The sequence below is a fragment of the Ptychodera flava genome, chromosome 15, assembly GCF_041260155.1.
Source record: "Ptychodera flava strain L36383 chromosome 15, AS_Pfla_20210202, whole genome shotgun sequence".
In the NCBI taxonomy this organism is placed as follows: domain Eukaryota; kingdom Metazoa; phylum Hemichordata; class Enteropneusta; family Ptychoderidae; genus Ptychodera; species Ptychodera flava.
In genome coordinates this window covers 31,445,894-31,468,309 of record NC_091942.1, presented here as the reverse complement: position 1 = coordinate 31,468,309, position 22,416 = coordinate 31,445,894, and the positions used below count along the sequence as shown (strand labels likewise).

The window sequence follows — 22,416 nt, the reverse complement described above, 5'->3', positions numbered from 1 at the left end:
AAAAATAGAGTTGTCAATTAAAAGAGTGGTCAAAGTGATAGGGTTTTTATGGTAAAGCTGGGCTGTAAGTTTCCTCATGTGCTATTTATAGCAATTATGCAATCTGTGTAAACAGTGCAATGAAAGTGTTATATGATGCTTTTGATGACCTTGAACTTCTTAAGTTTCAAACTTTTGTCTCTTCAGTGTGCTATCTCTGAGTACGTACAGTCTCAACTTATTCAACAGAACTTACTTACAATGTTTATTTGAAAGTTAAATGTGCTTGGTTAATAAGATGAAAATCTGATCAAAAGATAACCAGCTTAAGATTCTTTATAACCTGACAGATATGCTGTTTTTTATGATGAAAATCTTGATTTAAGCAAGTCTTGTTTACTTTAATTAGAATATAATTAACTCTCGTTTATTAGCTACTATAGACTAATATAGTCTATAGAAGCTATTGGGATGGGTATCTGTCCGGCGTGCACTGTCAGTATATATGTATGTATGTATGCATGTATGTATGTATGTATGTATGTCCGTTTGTGAGGCGTCCGTCCACTCAAATATCTAGAGAACTGCAGTACTTACTGATTTGATATTTGTTGTGTAGATAAAATATATGATTTTGAGAAACTCTTTTCATTAATTTTTTGATATTGTTGAAAATATGCAAATTAGCGCCAAAAAAGGCCTTTTTGGTAAAAAATCTTCTTCGTCATAGCCACTGGTCAGACAGCTTTGTTATTTCGTATACAGGTCCCTAGGGATAACCCAACTTAGATTGTTAAAGTTGTGATGAAATATGCAAATCTGTATTTTTACGGAATTTTTTTTTCCATTTTTGGTCAGGCCACCTGAATGAGCTATCAGAGATATCCACCTTCTTCATCAATACATGTTGTCACAAAAGGTTATTCTCTACATAACACAGCAGAGCTCTGTCAACTGTTGAGTCGCTTGTTTTTCAAAACCGCTGATCAGACATCTTTAATATTTGGTTTACAGGTCCCTAGGATGACCTTAGGAGATAATGTCATACAGTCAGGAAATACTTAATTTTTTATCCATGTCTATAGTAGCTTCAGGGACTTTGGCCTATGTTTCTAGTATCCTACACATTCAACAGAGGCTTCAAAATTGTGATCTCTCTTGTCTGTGATGAAAAGGGGTTAACATTTCTCCAAGCGTTTGGGAAAGTGAAGAAACTTGACTGATGCATTTCATATGGTTGGCCATTAATAGGCAACTGAGCCCATAAGAGAAATGATCTCTATGTGTAAAACAAAGTTGACAATTATTTAGCATATACATTGCATTTCTTTATTGTTGCGTAACAAATTCAACCAATTAACATATATTAAAAGAGTGCACTCAAAGTTCACACAAAATAAACTAAAACACTTTGGAGCTTGCATTTCAACATTGAACCCTGCAATGAAATTCTCTTCTGTAATGATTTGTCAATACACCAACTCCTGCATGGTTTTGCAGTGATTTTGTTCATCCATCCACTCATTCATTGTCTGTTCATAACTTCATTGACGAACAAAGCACCTGTCCATGTTAAAAACTTGTCATAAATCAATACGTCGGATGCAAACATCTTTTGTTGCTCTGCTATATGAAAGCTGTAAACATCATCATTCCAAATTTTAAACAAAGAAAGAACTCCCACCAGGAATTTACAAGTTCTAAGATGGCCGACAGCTGTGCATTCTGTAAATGCTATCTAACGTGTCTAAAAGAGGAAAGTACTGTATTTTCCGTGTTGCTAGGATATTGTGTATTTTGTGAAGACATAAATAACCACACTCAAGCAGTTGATGGAGTTGTATGAAAATGCCAGACATCAGCCGTAAACAGTAGTCCTCAAAAAATAAAATCTCAATCTATTGGAATCCAATGGATGACAGTCCTACAGGGAAAAGACAAGGAAAAGAGCGAAAATTGAATGAGGACAGATTTTCACATGATATTTGTAAAATTTGAAGTTTTCATGCCATTTTGTCATTATCTTTTCAAATGTATTTACCATTATTTGATCCAGCAAAATGCAATTGACACTTGAGTGGCGAGTGGACACACATACAACAGAAGACATAGTCAAATCAATAAAAAGAGAAATGTTTTGACCTTTGACAATAAACCCACTTAGTAATTTCACATCTTTTGAAAAGATTGAGCACACCATGCTCAACATAAGCCAGTCACATCTGAATAAAAACGTCTGATTATTTTATTGGTTTGTATAAACTTATTCGAATATGGGGCTCAAACAAATCAATGCAAGTTGAAATTATACATTGCAATGATATACCATCCAATTCCTGAAATAATTTTAAAATAATAAAGAGATATTGTTGAGATACATTATAATATTACAGTAAGAATTGACAAGATACCTAGTTTAGCCTTATCCTTGTATGCCCAGCAAATACAGTAATGATGGAATAACTGTTGGAGAAGTTCAAGTTCATCCAGGAATTCAAGTCTTTCAATCCTGGAAAGACGAAAAAGAAACGGGATATTGCACCAAATCATTCAATGGCACCGAGACACATCTTTCAAAACAGAAACTGCTGAAGTGCTAGTTGATGGAGTTTTCAATGTTTACTCTATTGACTACCAATCTGCATGGCAAGTTTTCATTTGATGAAACAACTCATTGTACTATCATATGAAGTCAGCTGTATTTCCTGACATGTCAATACTTTGATAAACATGGAAATCAACATAACTACCACATTCTAGTGATTTTGTCTTACACAGTGATTTTGTCTTACACAGTGATGCTTCGGCATCAAATGTATTGGGTTCTTCCATTCCAGTGCTGAACAATATCAGTATGAATTTCATTCCATTGTCATATATTATGACAGACGCAGCTAATGCTGCACATTCATAAACATGTGGTTGAGCTTTCTTGTGTGTATTTTCAATCTTTCCTACCTGTATATATCATCTGGTGGTAGTCTCTGATACACAACAGTCATATCTAAAGCATCAGCTCCTTGCCACCCTACAGATGTAAATCTCTCTTTCTGAAATGAAAAGTCAAGTAAACTTTCATCAATATTTATAAGAAAATGAAATCCTGTGATTTTGTAATCCAAATGTTTTCATCTTATAAAGGTAGACTATGAACCTCAAAAGTGAAGAACTTAAAACTTTTGCTCAAACTTTCCTTAATGAAACTTTCAACCACTCTTTTACCAAATCTAGAATAAAAATCAGGGGTCATCACACAAAGTTTTGAACTGGACAAACAAATTACTCAATATTTACCAACACTTGAAATTCAAAATGGACTTCATCCCTGTGTTTACTCTATGCATAAAATTAAACATTTTGATTTTTTTCAAGAATAAAGCCAGTGAAAATTTTATTTACTCCATGAGCTTCACAAAAAGCCCCCACAAGTGGTACAACAAAATGGATTGTAAAAGTTTGAGAGTCCAAATATCTGTCCCCAAGGCACATACTACCTCACATGTGCTACAGTCACAATCTGACTGCAACTCATTTCAATTCTATCTTCTGGTTACACAGTCAATTTTCAACCCTTTCACCACCATGGTCGGACCAAATCCCAATACTTTGAATGATAATAATGAACAGGTTTACAGGGAATTGGGGGAGAATAGGTCAACCCTTTCACCCCATGTCCCTGTGTAGAGGTCCAACATTGCCACAGAAAACAATAGGGTTATTCCAAACTTCAGCGGTTAAAGGTTGACTGTTGCATCCCCAAAACTTTGTGATACCCTCTGTAGCAAAGTTTGATCTGTGCAGAGGATAACTAGACCAAAGTTTACAACTAACAAACATAGGATAACTTATTTACTGCTTGAACTCTATAATTTGCATTAAAATTTGAGAATATGATGGAAAGTTTACTGAAACAGAACGTTTAGTTTCTGTACAGATGGGGTTCACACTATTCTTGCTCTGAGATCGTCTGATTATGGCATGAATGTAAGCACTAGAACACACTGAACCACACCATAGACCTAATCTAAACATACACTTTTGTCAATGTTTTAAATGCCATCAAGTGACAACAGCTCAATTTCTGTGTTTATTTCAGTAATTTTCGAATGTTACGATGCAGCCTTCATCATGGTCATGTCTGACTGGGCAGTGTGAACTAAATTGAATTCAACACAGATGCTGGGATAGAAGCCTATTATTATGTCCCATACTCCAAGGAGTGGTGACTGTCTAAGAAGACTACTTTCTGAAAGTCATTACTGCTTGGAGTGTGAGTACCGCCAAGTAGAGCCTAGGTTAATACCTGAGTATCAAGGGATGTGCAGGCTTCAACTCCATGGAGCTCTGTTTGACGAGTTCTGAGATTTTCCAACATGACTTGTCCAAATCTGTCAGCCATGTTGACCTGTTCATAGTTTATGAACAGTGCAGAAGGAAATGAATCTGCAATCCATTTGAGAAGATCTGATGATTTCTCCGGTGTCATGTAAACAAGAACACATTCTGTGATGAACACGGTCGGCAAACTGGGAAAAAAGAAAAAAAACAAAGTTACAAAGTTGTATCTGCTGAAGAAAAGTAATAAGAAAACAGGACAAAAATGTCTGCCCACTGAAGCTTTAATTTGAATTAGCAACTGAAAATGATGCAGATTTCAACATGTTTAACTTCGATGTTGAATTTCTTGACCTTCACATTGACCATGTGACATCAAATAGCCTCAAATAGCATAGGAAAGTCTCTTTCATCTAACCTCACAACACAACAGATAATTGTACCCAGTAAAACTAGAAACAGGCCATAAAACAGAAATCATAGCGACATTTAAGCTCTGACACGATTGGTCATTGAATCTTGTATTCACATTTTTCACCTCAAGAACCAAACTGATACAAAATTATTGAATGAAAACATCAGATACAGTTCCAGTAGTGTTCACTGTGATCCCTTTAATGTTTCATATCGATGTCCCAGTGCAAGAGGGATATATCTCCTATGTATAACACAGGAGCTATGTCCCTCTTGCATTGGCCCATCGATACAAAGTGTGAAACTGCCTTAACCCTTTCACCCCCAGTTCCCTGTGTACAGGTCCAACTTTACCATAGAAAACAATGGATTTGGGAAAAACCATAGTGGTGAATGGGTTAAACAGGAACTTCCCCTGTAAAAGCCTGATAATCGTAAATCTATGGAAATATAAAAAAGACATGCTACTGATCAGACCTGCCGTGTTTGGTCCCAGAATCCCATAATTTTGCCATGTTTCAGGCGTTCATCGTCATTGAATCTTGCATATGTCTGGGAATATAAAGCAACTAAACCGGAGTCGAAAATAAACTGAAAAAATATTCCATTTTTTGTCAGAGAATGCTTATGTTTCAAAATGTGTTCCCTGTACGACCGTTTGATCCCCCTTTGCATATGTCATGAAAGTTTCAATAATGATTATTCAAACTTCTCATACAGTCAAAGAGATGCTATGAAAATTCAAAAACTCTAGCCCAGTGTATGCAAATGGCTGCATCATCATTAACCTCCCTATTGTGCGCCCACGGTCCTCTAACTTCCCATTTAACAGATAAACCATACAACTTACTCCTTATCAAGTCCAGCCTCTGTTATCTTACTGTTCACTTCCTCCACATTTCTCAGATCCACTGGCATTATGTGATATCTTGGGGAATGTAATGATGCATTTTCTGTCAAAGAAAAAGAAGAAATAATTGTCTTTCTGATTACCTAGGTAACAGTTTCAACACTGTATTCACATGGCTTACACGGGGTCCATAAACTTGACCATCAATGACTGACAATTAATTCCCTTGTCCAATCAAACCATTACACATTGAAGAAAGCATCAGCAACACAGTTTATTAGAGGAAGTTCTTTCACTAGAGATAGCAGAAGTTACTAGAACATGGATATATCCAGAAGTTAGTATATACAGATACTTCCCTACACCAACTTGAGCTGACACCATATTTTTTAATTTAGATAAAGAACTTTCAGTAATTTATGTCTTCTTCCTCTTTCTTTCCTTCATCATGAACACTGACAACAACAAAATAAAGCCAGCAGACAAAGTGGCATATAACAGTCAAACTTATCAGATGCTGGAAGAAAATCAAACTCTATGGCTTTGTTGTAATTATAACACATATGTTGTTCATATGTGATTCAATCAAAGTACATTGGTATTTGCCATTTTTTGAATCCCGAATGATGCTTTAAGTTCACAGAGGTCACAGGCTAATATCACATGGTTGAAACAAAAGAGGAACTAAAACATAGCTTTACATAGACACCTGAAAAGTTTAAAATTCCTCCTTCTGAATGTTGGGGTATACAGATATACCACACGATCATATAGGTACAGTCATAGTTTTGCTTACTGCTGCATCATGATGCATTAAACATATGGCATATATGTAAATTGTTGTGGTACACTGACGTGACTCACCTATGATAAGTTTTGTTTTGTCACCATTGCACGTTTCTAACACTGGCTTTGTCAGTGGTAGCCTGTTCTTCACATAATAACACTTCCTTGCTGTCACTGCTCTGAAATCCATCTCTACATAGGACAACGGCAACAGGCCTTCATCCTGGCAAACACAAACGTGACAGTGTTATAAAGTGTTTTAACCACTGCATGAGGACTGGAAAGATTTATGAATTCTGGTGATTTTGCTGTGAGCAATGATGTTACTGCCATATACCATTGACATTGATGTCAGGTTTCCTCTTTGTAATGCTTAAAGGGATACAGTTGTCGGAACTGCGCTCAAAGATCGTATTGGACCGATACGACCAATGTAAACATCACATCCAAGGTACAATGCTGATTGATGAAAGTTAAAACATGTCTGTCAAAAACTACATTGTATAATTTAAACGTTGCGGGTATGATGATGAGGTGCATCTAGATATCGTGCATGAAACACATTGTAAACAAGAAACTCGCACAGGCGCAGTTCCAACGACAGTTTCCCTTTAAACACAGCTGTACATGTAGAAAGCGGAAATATCATTGTTAGAATAGTTCCAACTCAAATACCGTATGTGGATGTTTCCAAAATCTTGCATAAAAACATGTCATCCACTTTTAAAATGTCATATGTAACTACTGATGATAGATCCAATATATTTTTCTGTATTTATCCAATAAGTACAAAAATATCGGGAATGGAATACAAAGGATGTGTAACTGACCTTGAGTCTCCAGAATAAAGTATCAAAACCAGCACCAAAACTGACAATTTGACATTTCAAATCAGTCTTCCTGAGAATTGTTCCAGTAAATACTTGATGCCATGAGTTCTGGCGTAATAACCTTGGAGAAGAATGAAAGATCATAAATGATTGTTAAAATGGGATGAAATCCCCTCTACACATAGTTCAATAAAAAGCTACTGGGTAGATAAGGTTTAGAAATAGCACTAAGATAGTTCTAGCTACATTGCCACATTAGATAGACTCAAGTTCTTTGAATTTATTCATTTTCCATCCCTCCATCTCACATAAAGCACCTCAGACAAGCATCAAAACCACATATCAAGACAAGCCTACAAAAATTACTGTACTTTCCCACAATTACCTCTTCAGTAGTTTTGCCAACAAAGGTTTTTAGCCATACTTCAATGTTAGTTGAGCAAATTATGATTTAAAGATTAAATCTAACTTCAATTTTGTCAAACATACAATAATGCAAATTGATACTAAATAGCAGCATTATGAAAACCGGTTATAACAAAGAAGAGAGAGAGAGAGTCATTGAGTGGGTATTTCAATGTAGTGAAAAGGAATGAGTCATATTGTAAATATACTTTGCAAATTTCTGTTTGACTTTCACTTTTCACATAATGCGAATGCTCTGAAGCAAACAGCGGGCTTGTTATGACACAGGCCATCTTGGATCATGGTTTCAGGTGACTGAATTTCATTGCTAACTTCGCGATTTTCAAAGCCGGAAACACCTTAGGGTCAGTCTCAATCGTTAAGACTTATTCTCAACAAATTGATTGATTGTCTCCTCTTTACAAATAAAATAGAACTTTAAGTCAAATGAAAACTTTTCATATTCTTCAAATCTACTGAACCTTTAAAATTATATTCCTCTGCACTACAGAGAACATACTACCTACTAGACTTCGAGAAAGACTTAGGTATGGCATTTTACCATGATAGAAAGAATAACTATCTGCTGTTGTATTCTGATCCAGCCATTTAAACCTGTCTTTGGCGGTCACCCTTATAGAGCATTAACCTCTCTAGAGTGGTCACTTTGTGGCAGTCCGGTAACATTTTACAGAACAGCCACCTCTCTGGTCAGTGGCCACACGTAATTGCTCCAAAAACTTGTGTATATAAGTCAGCATACCTGCTATTGAATGACCTCTGTCAAATAGTACTCAGACAGAAGCAAGAAGTGAGCATGTTGATCAATTTATAAAAATGTATCACAATTGTTTCAACATTTACATGCATGTTCTGTATCATTTTTTTATAATTATTACTGCTATCTTGTCATACATTCACCATTCAGCACACTACCTACACTGAAAGTAATGCCACACCCACCCTCTACAGAAAGGCCACCTCCAACGGTATAGTGGTGACCCACAGTCATGGAGGGACATGGGTGACTACTGTACACAGGTTTGACTGTGTATGCAAAAATTATCTGATAATCTGCATATACACTGGTAAACTGGTTTTATAAAAGTTTTCCATGTCTTACCTCTGTTGATCTCTGGAGCTTTTCTTTCTGCTGGCTTTATCATGTACTGTATGTACGGATCTTTCCAGTAACCTTGCTGCACAGCAAACCTGGTGAATTACGAAGCAAAGATTTGGTCAATTCTTGTTGCTAGATGTTTGGTGTCTTTTTGCTTTCTTTAATCAATTTAAATTACGTTAAAGTCATTTTATAAGACGCGTCTTTATAATGAGTTGCAAATTTTTAACTCGAATTATTTCTCCAGAGAAGGGGTGCGACTTATAATATGTACTTTTGTGTTTTTTAAAGAGGTATACTCCTTCATCAACCAGTAGGTTGAGAAACATGTGAAGTACGGTAATACAATCTTATTAAAACACAAGGAACAATAAAGTATCAACTTTTGATGAACATAACCAACCTCAGTGGTGGCCGGTAATGTGACAGATCTGCTGAAAAAGGGGTGCGACTTATAATGCATACATTCTCCATTTTTTGATTTGTTATGGATTTCATCCTACACAAGTCAATCAAAGGAGGGTGCGACTTATAATGCAGATGCGTCCTATAAAATGACTTTAACGGTAGTCTGTTATCCTGCCATTCTGGGATCAACAACATTTTCATCACACTGGTGGATTTGCCTTTTTTCTTTCCCAATGTAGATTGCTTACACGGAAAAGACTTTAAAGCAAGACAGCACCAACTAGCTATAGGATCTAGTACAGGGAACCAGCTACCTAGGATCATAATGATATATCAGACCATTGGATTTACCATTATACTTTTTCCAAGGGCCAATCCTAATCATTAGTAAGATGCGACACTGTATGTCAGATACAGTGAATTTCTTGTACTCTTTGTGTACTGTACATTGAGAGTAAAAATTTAGGTCAGTTAAACAGCACCATACTGGAAGGTTGAAGTTCTAATCTTGTGTCCATGTCTTTGCTGTTTTCTTGCACATTATGTGCTCTGGGTCAATGTGATATGCCATGGCCTTTCTGAATCAAGAAAAATTCAGGTGTTTAACATATTGATGTAGGGCTGAACCAGAAATTTGCAGTCGTTCTTGAACTGGCTTGAAGAGTTCAGAAGTCTTGTATGCAAGATGGTACATTGACCATGAGAGTTTATGAGAACCACACACTATATATAGTACAAAAACCCAAAAAATATTCATTACATAATGTCATATATTCATACTGTTTACTATTGACTGGTGAAATACCTTAGAAAGGAAGATACAGAAGAGAACAGTTTCATACACAACTGACAAAACTTTCAGGTGTTTGAGAGCATTTTGATGGCATGCAATCTTTAATAAACTTCTTATCTAAAAAATTCCAACCCAAAGACTGAAACGTAGAAGATATAATGCCAGCTTATATCATGCAACATGCATGCAAAGATACAAATGATAAGAATAAAGACGTAGAAAAAAAAGGCAAAATTGTTCTGACAAGCCTGGAAATATGGACTATCGCCGTACTGTAAAAAACACACTGTTGGGTTATGAGGATCACTGACAAAAATCTTATCATTTAGCACAGGCATTGAACATGTTGCTACACAAGGCCTGAGTGATGCAATACACTGGACACCTGACATCACACAGGCCTAATGTAGTGGTGTGTTGAGTGCCTGTGTTGTCTAATATTATCAAAAACATTATTAAAGTTTTCAGTGATTTTTAAAATTAGCATTTTTGTAAGTAATGTTTTCTACTAGTGTTGGGCTGTTGAAACAATTGAAGAAAACCTATATATAGGCCTACTTCATGATAAAAAACATCAAATATTTCCTGATAAGAATCAAAATGTATATGATAAGTTTTGAAAATACGATAGAGTACAGATGTATTATCAAGCAACTGTTGCTATAGCAACACAAGTTGTAAAAGGCGTTTTTCTTTGGTATCATTCATATATGACATGCCGATTTGTAATTATCACAACAAATGCGCTTTTCAGATGACGTTAACATTGCGTCACGTTACGATGATTCATTTCGCTGACGTGTATCTTAGAGACAGGTAATCTTACGTAATACACCGGTTTTGTAGTTGCTACTACGTCAGTGTCTCACACGCCGCTGAGTGCTCCACACACGCGCTCCAACTCGACTCTATCGGGGCAGTTGTCTTACAGTATTCTTTCTACTGCTTTCACGGCCTGTCGTGTACTATATCACCTTTTTGCCGTCTGTTTACCTTTTGCATGATGCCGCGTCGTCATTTGTCGCTTGAATGGCCTCGTCACCCATTATTCTAGTCTGTGACAGCTGTACCACTGGGATTCGATACAAGACGATCACCCCATCCTAGTCAGTTGGCCATATTTGTTGATTACCTCATCGCAAAACTCCCTAGCTTCGAGAGGAAACATACCACGTAAATCGCTGTACCACTTGTCCATCGTATATACGAGAGATATTATATCAAATTATCGATATCAATAGTTTTCCATTCACTCCTATTGAGGTAAGTACACTTTAATTCGTTTTGATACAGTTTTTTTCTTCGGTAAATTATGTCACTTATAAGTGTGATGAGTAAAATATCGATAGTCTAGGTGGTATTGGGACACCCCTGCAAATCATTGAACATGGCGGACCTAGACGATATCGACGATACGCAGGACCAGCCTGATGAGAGGTAGGACAAAGGTTGAATTAGATGCCAATCGCTCGAAGAATTTGTGTTTGTTTGATCGTTGTTATCTTAAGTATCGGACTAACAATTGAATTACCAATCCCATTCATGATATCTTTGTGATATAGTCTCCAATAGTCCATGACACTTGTCCACTATGTCCTGTTTCAGCGCGCCCCTGCGAAGTCTCGGAGTCGTCAATATGACAGTAAACGCAATGCAAGACTGGTGGGAGGGTCATTTATATCAAATTACGTTGTGCATCATATTTTCTTTCTTTGTAATGTGGACCCTTGTCAAGCTGTGCAAGCGACAGAGACGCTTCCGTGACCTCCCAGTTCGGGACGTTGCCAAAGGTCACCGTTGGGTCATCACCGACATGTTTCCGAAACCGACGTACTGCAGCGTGTGTGAATCGCACATACTGCACGGAGGGGTGTGCGATTCGTGCCATGTCTGCGCAGACGACATCTGCCTGAGGACTGCCGACAGGCTCTTTGCGTGCAAATCACTGACACTATCAAACACTGCCACATCAATGAAACACCACTGGGTCAGGGGTAACCTACCTTTATGCAGTGTCTGTGATGTCTGCAAAACGGAGTGTGGGGTACTACCCCGCCTGTGTGACCACCGTTGTGTGTGGTGCCAGCGCACAGTACACGACAACTGCTTATATGTAATAAAAAGTGAAGAGTGTGATTTTGGCAAATATTGCAACCGGATTATTCCTCCGTATTGCCTCACTTTAAAATTGGTGGGTTGGAAAGGAAGGAGGCACTGGAGCGTTGCCGGGGTAACTCAGCCTCCGGATGATAGGAACTGGAAACCTCTCCTTGTGTTCTGTAATAGGAAAAGTGGCAATAATGAAGGAGAACAGATTTTAAGTTCCTTTAGAGCCTTGCTGAATCCTGCACAGGTAAGAATGGATTGGATTATTTGGTAAATAAAAGATGTGTGAAATGTGTAACTGTCTGGCAATGACTGGGACCGTGACTTCTTGTCCCCTACCTATTAAACATTTAAAGGCTAAGCTAATATTTATGACAAAGCCCGAGGTTATCTCAAAGTCATAAAAGTAAAAACAGTGAATACATATATAAATAAACAAAATTTCATTTTAAAAAAAGTTGAAAAAAGACAATTGAAAAGATAATCTTTATCGACAAGCATTGAGCAGTATGTTAACTTATTTCTAGGCGGCCATTTCATATTCTTTGAAAATTATGTATCTATTTGGATTTTGTTTGTCAGATCAGTTTTAAAGACAAATATACTTTCTACTTTCAATGAACACACTAAGGTCATAGGTGTGGACGTTATATTTCCATAGAGTGAAATTTGAGTGAAATAGGAAAAATATGGAGACTTTTGGTTATAAACATTATTTCTTTAACATCTGAAGACTTGGTAAGTGCCCAGTTGATTTGTCATAATGTCTATACATTGAGATACAAACATGATTTCTCTTAATGACTGTTGGATTATTCTTTGTTTTGTTTCCATAGGTGGTAGATTTATATGAAGTTCCCCCCGAGAGTGCACTGAATTTATGCAACTACCTTCCACATAGAACCTGTACAATACTTATATGTGGAGGAGATGGAACAATTACATGGGTTTTGAATGCAATAGACAAAATGCAGTTCGAGGTGAGTATGAAGATTAATAAATAACTTGTGTAGATGTAACTCGATACGCATTTATAATCTTATGAAAACTACCAAACACAGTTCAGACAATATTATTTTTGAAGACAAAAGTGTAGTGATTTTTTTGCATTAATTCTGAGCCATTGCTTTTAACACACAAAAATTAAGAATCCATGAGAAATTGTCAAACATTTCGTATCTGCCCAGTTTATTTATTACTTGTTCTAGTCTATAGCAGTAATCAAATCAATAGTACTGGAAATGCAAATAAATGCAAGGTTTATCAAACACATTTAAAATGCATTGTGAGAAACAAGAGTCACCAAACACATAAAATATAAAAAGAAATGTTTTCAGTCAAAATTATTTTTGTAGCAGATTTAGATGTATCTGTAGTTCATTCAGTACAACATTGTCAAAAAGTGGCCACAAACTTTGCATTAGTTTGGTGTAACACAATATATATAGAGGAACTGTTATGAATTCTCCCTACAGATGAGCCAGTGCAGCTATATTCTGAAATACCAGTGATTTATAATTTCATATTGCAGTAGTCTTTTAGCTTTATTTACTTTATGACAACAGCAGTTTACATAATCTATTTTTATGTCAATTGTTACTGTGCAGTGGGTTTTATTTTTACATAGCTGTTCCAAAAATAGTCTACTCTGACGTTTTGACATCTGCCCAGACTTGTTGCAATTAATGCCAGCAACAGTTGGTTACTAACCCAGGCCCCTGACGGGCTCCATCTGGTTTCATTTACAACTGTTGTCTATCACCTGATTATTTTAATCTGGGCATTTGCATTCATTCAATGACATAAAAAACATCCTGCAGGAAGTGCCCATTGCATGTTTTGTTCTCATGTTGCTTAATAACGTAGCACACCGAAAGTTCGAGGTATGGTTTACTGTGTGCCAACACACATATAGAATTGCAAGGGCCCCCCCATCTTACTAAAATTAATGTACCACTATGTTTTGCTTGTTTTGTAATCCTTTTCCCCAAAAAAACTTTGTCGAATTTCTCCAACAAACCAGTATTACCCGTGGCAGGTCGAAATATACATACTTGAAATGGGAAGCTTTTATCTGTTTGTCGATATTTGAGTTACAACAAACAAAGATGTCATTGCAATCTGCGGTAGTATCAGGTTTAAAAATTAACCACAAAAATTTGTTAGTTTCAGTTAACATTTCCAGTAATAGTTTTTCTCTTTCCTATACCCTGTATGTTTATTTCATACATGTAAGTTGATGTGCCGACAAGTTGCCGGGGTAATATTCTCTGAAATGAAAAGCCATCCTGCAATTTTTCCCGAACTTGTTGAATTTAAAGTAGCCTTCTTTGAAAAAACTAAACATCCTAATCCACAAACATTTGTTTCATTCAGATTGAAGTCTATCTTACTTATCTGTGCCTAAAGGAGGATATTCTTGTTGACACTGAATTGACATCAGTCACTTCATCCTCATTTATCTTTCTTTGTTTACCAAAGCTTTGTCCAACTGCTAGTATTCCAGATACATCAAACAGCTATGAGAGGTACCGTCCCCATCATTGGCTGTTACTAAGGGTTTCAATAATATTCAAAAATAACTACCACACCTTACTTGTTGATGCATACTGTCCTGATAACTGACATGTCTGCAAATACTGCATCATACAGTTTACCATACAAATCAACAAAGAAGTGACCTTGACTTATAGACACAATGAAGATTTGTGTATTTTTTGAATTTATACTGTGAATATTACACATTTGTGAAACGCCTCTTTTTGTTAAAGTCAAAAATTATCTCCTTGAATGATACATATTTTGTCATTCTGTTCTGAAATCTGAAAAAAGACACCCTCTATTTTTCTATAAATCCAATCATTTGCATCAGATTTGTTCAGAAGACTGAGGGACACTTCAAAGGCTGTGCGAAATCCCTGACAAAGTACAGTGGCTTTTTGGAAAGGCTCAGTCAATTCATGCATATGTCATATACACAGCTGGTACCAGCATAGCAGTGAAAGATTAACATGTCTCTTTTGTTGCTTTCAGACACCGCCAAATGTTGGTATACTACCCCTGGGTACGGGCAATGACCTGGCCAGGGTGCTTGGGTGGGGTGAGGGGTACGCTGGGGAAGAAGAAATGGAAGAGTGGTTAGATTTTGTTAACAAAGCCAAAGTCAATAGTCTAGATAGGTGAGTGACCCTCGACCCCTATGTCTTCGCCATATGGAATGTGCAATATGGAATGTTCCAACTATCAGAGGTAGATAAGATGTTTACAGCATGTGTAAATATCTGTGGAGGAACTAATGCATGCAGAGGGTACATATTTAACATGTATTGAATATACACCAGCTTTTTCACATCAGGAAAAGATTTTTCTAATATTAGATCACATTTATATGTAAATACAATGATTTCGAAGGTTAAATTTGTGGTTCAATCAAAATGGTAAAGCAAGGGAAATGAAAAAATAATATTTAGTGTACAATTATTTGTCAATTTTTGTGACTGGGTTTTTATTGTTGTTATTTTATTAATTTTTTTCATAGATGGTCAGTCAGTGTCAGTAACCTGCGCAGATTTGGCTTTCGAAAAGCAAATAAGGTGAGAATATTCAGGGGATTTTGTAAAAAATGTAAGCATTACCATCCTTTTGTACAGCATTTTGTACAGGCAACAAATGGACAACACAAGTTCCAAATATTCAAAAAAGGCAATTCACGATGGATATAAAATTTAAACTTGAGTGCACTTTTTTTATCCGTGCAAAAATGTGTTAGTATGGTGCTGTTCATTATCTTCCCTCACCTGTCTCTGTATCATTGCGGTATAAGTGTCATGTGAAGTGCATCAGACACCAGATGATATCTGCTACAGATCAAATAACATGAATTCTGATATTTACACTGTATGGTAAATGTCATGAAAGAAACAAATATGCAAATTGTAAATATACACAAGTATTTTTACTTCTACGGTGTAGATACAGCTGTTCATTTTAACACAGTGTGCACATTACAAAGGTAGCATAAGTCAACTTTGAACACCAAGTATCAGCTATCAAATTGCAGACAGCAGATGCAGCAACTTTAATGAAAATGGAAATTTAGAATGTTTTAATCTTTTGCAGTCATATTCCCCAACTTATGTCTCCCATCCCTTGGTTGAAAAAATGAGTTTTCTAATCACCCATTAAGATTCCAAGCTGAGAATTCAAAGAGACTTTCATGTTTGATTATGGAAAAGTCATACTTTCCATAACACTGCTACTCACATCTTTGATAGAATGTATTATTCACAATAGTGTGGCTCGACTTGTAAACATGGAAATGAGATGAATAGACAAAGTCTGACCATATCAAAATATTTCCAAACTCTGCAGGTGTTCACCATGAATAATTACTTTTCCTTGGGATGCGACGCGTCAATAGCCTTAAAGTTTCACCGTCAGAGAGAAAGTCGTCCGTACTGGTTCAAGAACCGACTGACAAACAAAATTTGGTATTTCTTCTTCGGAGCAAGAGATGCTTTGCTTGATCAAGAATGTAAAAATTTTTACAAGAAGATCAAGGTAGGTTTCAGATTTGTAGGTGTTTCTGTGTTTTGCGTGTTGGTATTTCTCAAAATTGTTTGATGTTGTTTTCTCAATTTTCACATTACTTCATGGACCTTATTCAGGGAACACAGATGAAAAAAGAGAAAACACTTTTTCTTGACTATTTTTGTCATTTTACACCAGAAAGCTGGATTTAATTTGAAATCTGTAGTTTTTGCCAATGTGCTAAAAATAATCTCACCAAATCATCCCTCAATATCAGCATAACTATGTCGATGTGCAACACAGAATACTCCTCTGTTCCTTTTCTCTGCCTTCTTCCATTTATTTTGGTCTTATATTTTCAACAACAGCTTGAATTGGATGGCCGTCCAGTAGAACTTCCGGACTTGGAAGGAATTGTAATTCTCAACATCAACAGCTGGGGTGCAGGGTGTGCTTTGTGGAGTGGAAGTAGTGGTAATAACATACCTAAGTCAGTGTAAGTCAAATGTTTCAGACTTTTGTATTCTGTGAGAATCTGCATGTTGCGTGTCTGAATGTTTCAAAAGGCAAACAGGACTGGTACATAGTTCATGCATGTACAGCCTACAAAGGGATCAACAACAGCAAAGGACAACCATGGTTGGATAGAAAATTACCCGAATACAGCTGCATTATTTCCTGTTGTAGTTTGCTTGTACAGGGGAACTTATTTTCTAAACTATGAGAAAACCAATCACTTCATGTATTATTAAAAAAATAAAAGTATTTTATTTTTAGTTACTCTCATTTTGATTACATACTGTTCTGGCTGTGAAGTACATAATAACAAAACAGAAGATGTATAACACATCTTTCAAAATTCAGCTTGCATTGTCTTACTCTCCAAAAAAGTATTTCTTACCTTGAATTTCAAATGTTGTGGAGAGCCCAGTGTCCTCATAGTATATTTTAGGTAAACTGGTCAAAAATTAAGGAACTGCATTCTGCAGGTAACATATTAAGTATTTGTTGATCTCTGAAGTCATTAGACCTTTTTCAAATCAAACTGTATGACTCCACAAGTTTTACCCACAAAGAATAACATAACAAAATTTCTGTTGTAATTTCCAGGTTTAATGATGGTATTTTGGAAGTGGTTGGTCTTACATCATCCTTCCACATGGCACAGTTGCATGTAGGATTGGCAGATCCAATCAGACTTGGACAAGCAAGACAGGTCAAGGTAACATACATTAAAAATATCTTCTCCTTAACCCTTTGAGCACCAAAGTCAATCTTTGTCAACTTTATAAAATATATAATCCTGTCATTTTTTTCAGACTTTTGCCAAAATTTTGATTAAAAACTCAAGACAATGAAATGAGATATCTATTTGGTCCAAAATTATCAAAAAAATTGCTGAAAAAATTCATAAAACTTGGTTAAATGTTTCACTAAAATTTTGTTGAAAAAATTTAGTGAAACATTTAACCAAGTTTTATGAAATGTAACCTGCACAAATTTTTTCCGATTTTTTCCAAAATTTTGATCAAAAATTGTAGCCAATCAAAAGTGATGTCCATCTAGTCCAAAATTGACAAAAAAATTACAGAGAAATTCATAAAATTTGCTAAAATTGTACACTAAAATTTTGATGGGAAAATTTACAGCACTCAAACGGTTAAGAAAGTAGATCCCTAGGATAATATACCTGTGCAAATGTCACTGAATTCACTCTGATAGATACAAGAAGGTACAAAAATGCATAGGCAAGTGTTAAAGTTGATGACATTTTCAAGATGAAATTTTACTGAAAGTGGTTTTGTATACACCTTTCCACTAAGTTACAGCATATGCAGACCCCAAAAGGATCTATGGTAGCAGCTAGCTGGGCTCCCATAAAATTGTACAAGGACATGAAAGGGTGAAAGCGCCCCCATCACTTCATACATATGATCTTTTGTTTTTATGTATTAATGGCATGTTGAGAAAATTTTTGAAAGTATAGTTCATTTTCCAATGACAATCTTCCGCGTCGTTTTCAGATAACCTTGAGGGGATCAAAAATGCCGATGCAGATCGACGGGGAGCCATGGGAACAAGTTCCGTGCATTATCAATGTTAAACATCGCAATCAAGCTCTCATGCTGGTGAGAGGGGATCCAGAAAAACACAGCCCAATGAAATGTTAATTGCTCTGCAAAAATTTTGATACAATCAGTAAGACTTTTAAGCACTTGACATACCGTTTTTGTGGCTTCATTACAGAGATATGATGTTGTCACAGCATAACAGAAACTAGATTAATCATGCCGTATGAGGGCGCTATGCCAACTCTGTTGTAACCTCTGTAATATTTCAGCAGTGGCTGTCTCACAAACAGCCTCCTAAACTAATTTGTAAAAAGGATCTTAAGACAAAAACAGAGTAAGTTCAATCTTTCAGGTCATTTTTTTTTCAATTTTGACATAAAAGTTGTTTTGTATAAGTAATGTCTGTAAATTTACGTTAATGGTAAGTTTGTATAAAGTACTAGTTAGTAAACTTTCTTTTACAGGCAACCTAACCTTGTCAGCTTGTCCTTGCTGATGTAGAGTCTCATTGACCCCATTGAACTTTGACCTTTATCCTCCACCTTGAATGACCTTTACATTTTCCATCATTGTAAATGTTTGCACCTCAATTCACAAGGACCAAAAAAGAGCAACAGGCTTAGAAAGCTAGCAGATTTAATTTAATTCAATGTGAACGTAGTCATTATTTAAACACGTAAGTGATTCTTAGAATCGCGAAAGTGTTTTCCTCAAATATGTGGGAGACAGTTAAAGGGAAAGCATTAAACCAATGGTGTAAAGATTTATATTTTTATAGAGTAAAAGACTATAGAGCAAGTTTTATGTTATTTTCTCAGATCTTCAACTGAAAAATGTGAGGTTCTGGTATTTTTCAGAAACCTGCGTGATATTTCATTTGCAAAGACATGTACTCTTCTTGACTTTCACCATTTACAGTGTCCTTAAAGGACCTAAGTACCTCTAGCGTTGTTTTTCAGTATTTTATTTTTCCTTGCCAAAGTCAGGGTTCTTTCAAAGGATGTAACATTGCATTTAAAAGTAAAAAAAAAATTTAAGAGAATCATGATGTAGCTGTGACCTACAGAATCTGCAGTTACATCAGCACAAAGTGAATGAAAAACTTTGCATCATTTTTTCAGCTTCAATATACCCATGTGCAATGATATCATACAAGGTCTAACTTTATACGGAAACCACATGCAGGTTTTTGTTTTCTATTTCATTTTCTTTCTCCTTGCCTAACATTTTCAAATCAAATAAAAGTTTTTTCAAATTTTCGTCGACATGATCAGCCAACTCACCAGTGTGATTGTGGAGAGAATTTAGAGCAAGTCTGCTGTAATCTAGTCTCCTTGCCCTTAAAAATTGTCGCACTTCTAAAACTACCCACAATCTAGCACTTCTTAGCGTCACATATCTGTCATTTTTACGCAAGTAGCCTTTGTCGTCTGATTATTGAGACAGAAATATCAGAATGTTGAGGACATACGCAAGCAGTCTGACCTGACATTATCCAGACTTCCTAGCAAAGGGTGCAAAGGAATGCTATAATAAAGATTAAAGACTTTTTCCGACCAAAGTTAACATCACCAATGTTATTCAAGGTCATTGGGTTCTAAAATACAAGATTGCCGCTATCAAATATATATACAGGAACTCATAGTCTGTTGGTTTGTCCAGTGTTTTCAGGTCAAAACAAAACAAAACTGGATCACAAAACTTTGTGTACTGTGCAAATTTTTGTTGTGACAGGATCACAATATTGTTTCAATTTTAAAAGTAAACAGTTCTATTACGGATAACTTTGTTACAGGTAGCTTTCTTGATATCAAGCAGCATGGCAAATCAAGAGTTTTTATTTACGTTTTATGTTTTTGATGAGACAAGGAAATACAACTCAACCCACATCTTCAAACTACATAACCGGGTTTAATGATTTGTAATTGAATGTCCAACATTTAGATGACATTGAACTTGGCGTATACTGTCTATAAGAAACTTTGTAAAAATAGATGTAGGCCTCTAAACTTTTTTGTTGCCATTTTTGTTTGGAAAATCGAACAAAATTAAATAAGGATATATTTCTAATGAGCTGTTTGCCAGGTAAAGTAGTACTTTTGTTTAGTTTTCAGCAGTTTATACCATGCTGACCTCAACATGACCCCCAACCTCTATGTTTAGTAGCTTTTCTGTTTAAAGCCTGTGATGTATGTATATTGCCGTGTGCACAGTTGGGTGTGTATACATTAATTACCACAAAACAACATCAAAATATTTTACATATGAATGATATGTAGACAATTAAATATATATATTTCAATGTGATTGTTAAATTATTGTACAACTCACCTGGAAAATAAAAATGGTATATGGTAAATGAGAGGACAAGGTTGGTAGTGTATGTTAGCACTGTATGCTTGCGTGTTCTTTCTTTCAAGATAAGAAAAATTTGCTTGCAGATATAATTTTTTGTTGACCAGTTGAAGCTTACTTTAGTTTTGCTTATGTGTTCTGATTCAGTACCTGCCTCAAGCTTCAGAACTATAAAGCAAACGAAGACATCAAAGTCAGCTTAAGATTACCACTTTGCAGGACAGAGAGTCCAAAGGGAATAGCAGGTTTTTGAGCAAGTGAAATGTTGTCTGGACAATGTGTCTGTTCTGAAATCATAAAACATGTAAACTGAATAAAAAAGGAATAAACCAAAAATTAATTTTGAACTGTCTCAAGCAGTATAGGGACCTTGGTCATGTTCCCAATGGTCAATTTCACAGACCCAGATTTGGCAGACCACGGCCCTTAGGGGACCGTTGGCAGACCAAATAAATAGCTCAACAAGTATGGCCTTTGTTGTGAAGTTTTACTTGGGGGCTGACCCACCGGGTGGTGTAGCTTCGTCCCAATAAACAAGTCAAAATAAATCTAGGAGACACTCAACCTCTCCCTCGGAGCAAGCTACAAAACTGCAGCACGAAATCAAGAGCCCTGTTGACTTGTTTCACAGGTCAAAGGTCAACAAACAGTCACCCTATTTTCAAAATCTGTTGAAAGCAGAGAGGTGGATTGTATGTAAACCCCATCAGGTTTCTGGTGTTCTTGAGTTTTCTTTGTTTATTGTTCAAAGCAAACAACGCTAATAGCAAAGTGTGTGTGGAGGGAGGTTGTGTTAGTTTTGCATGTCGCTGATTATTTGGTTTTCTGCTCACTTCAGCCGCTGTAAGAGAAAGCTTTAGACCTGGGTTCTGTATCAAGCTTTGCAAGTACAAACAGCAAAGTGTTTATTGTAAATCAAAAGAGAAAGTCCAATGAATTTTAGCAGACCTAGTTAGCCATGCACAGAGCTGGCAGATGTAGTCCAACAGACACATTCCAAAAGTGTAAAGCTTTTTTTTCAAATTAATTAATGGAAAGTTTTGTACTCACAAGGTCAGTTGGAGTTCGACAGTTGCATGCATTCATGCTATACTGTACAGTAACAAACTTCTTTCCATATTTTCTCTTAGGTTATGCAATCAGAATTGAAATATTTCAGTACTTTTTGCTGATCTTTCATAATTTTTCCAGCTTGATTTACCTGAAATACCCAGCAAAGTACAGCCATGGAATACAGCCATAAATACAGCATACCACTTCACCATAGCTTAGAGTGGAAACGGTTCCAGCATCAAAGAATTTCAAGAACTGTATTAATGGTAATGCTGTTGAACTTTGCCCTGCACTTTCAAGTTGACAATCGAGATCAAATGCAATGGTTAAATCCAAGATGAGAGAGAACATACGAGACAACCATACAAGCCAACAAGCAA

At 36.1% G+C, this 22,416-nt stretch overlaps 2 protein-coding genes across 3 annotated transcripts; one reads left to right on the top strand and one right to left on the bottom strand.

Annotated features, from left to right (window-relative positions):
- Positions 1-1,335: 1,335 nt before the first annotated feature.
- Positions 1,336-11,047, bottom strand: LOC139151874 (leucine carboxyl methyltransferase 1-like). Its single transcript, XM_070724904.1, is given in 10 exon segments — positions 1,336-1,903; positions 2,391-2,488; positions 2,938-3,029; positions 4,283-4,505; positions 5,579-5,681; positions 6,443-6,587; positions 7,195-7,268; positions 7,271-7,315; positions 8,723-8,811; positions 10,914-11,047. Coding segments are annotated over 10 exon segments (948 nt in total). The 5' UTR covers positions 10,967-11,047; the 3' UTR covers positions 1,336-1,877.
- On the top strand, positions 10,991-20,992 carry LOC139151873 (diacylglycerol kinase epsilon-like). 2 transcript variants are annotated; one of them, XM_070724903.1, is made up of 9 exons: positions 10,991-11,183; positions 11,526-12,273; positions 12,863-13,006; positions 15,060-15,205; positions 15,565-15,619; positions 16,398-16,586; positions 16,925-17,052; positions 17,667-17,778; positions 18,581-20,992. In XM_070724903.1, the coding sequence occupies exons 2-9, from the start codon at positions 11,557-11,559 to the stop codon at positions 18,725-18,727; spliced, it is 1,638 nt and encodes a 545-aa protein (XP_070581004.1). In that variant the 5' UTR covers positions 10,991-11,183; positions 11,526-11,556; the 3' UTR covers positions 18,728-20,992. The 2 variants fall into 2 exon arrangements, with proteins under 2 accessions (XP_070581004.1, XP_070581003.1); XM_070724902.1 differs by lacking the exon at positions 10,991-11,183 and adding an exon at positions 11,271-11,357.
- Positions 20,993-22,416: the final 1,424 nt, after the last annotated feature.

Coding starts and splice junctions, on each gene's coding strand:
- LOC139151873 (XM_070724902.1), top strand. CDS start 11,308: ATGGCGGACCTAGACGATATCGACGATACGCAGGACCAGCCTGATGAG. Junction 11,358..11,525: donor CAGGACCAGCCTGATGAGAG/GTAGGACAAAGG, acceptor GTCCTGTTTCAG/CGCGCCCCTGCGAAGTCTCG. Junction 16,587..16,924: donor ATTTTTACAAGAAGATCAAG/GTAGGTTTCAGA, acceptor TTTCAACAACAG/CTTGAATTGGATGGCCGTCC.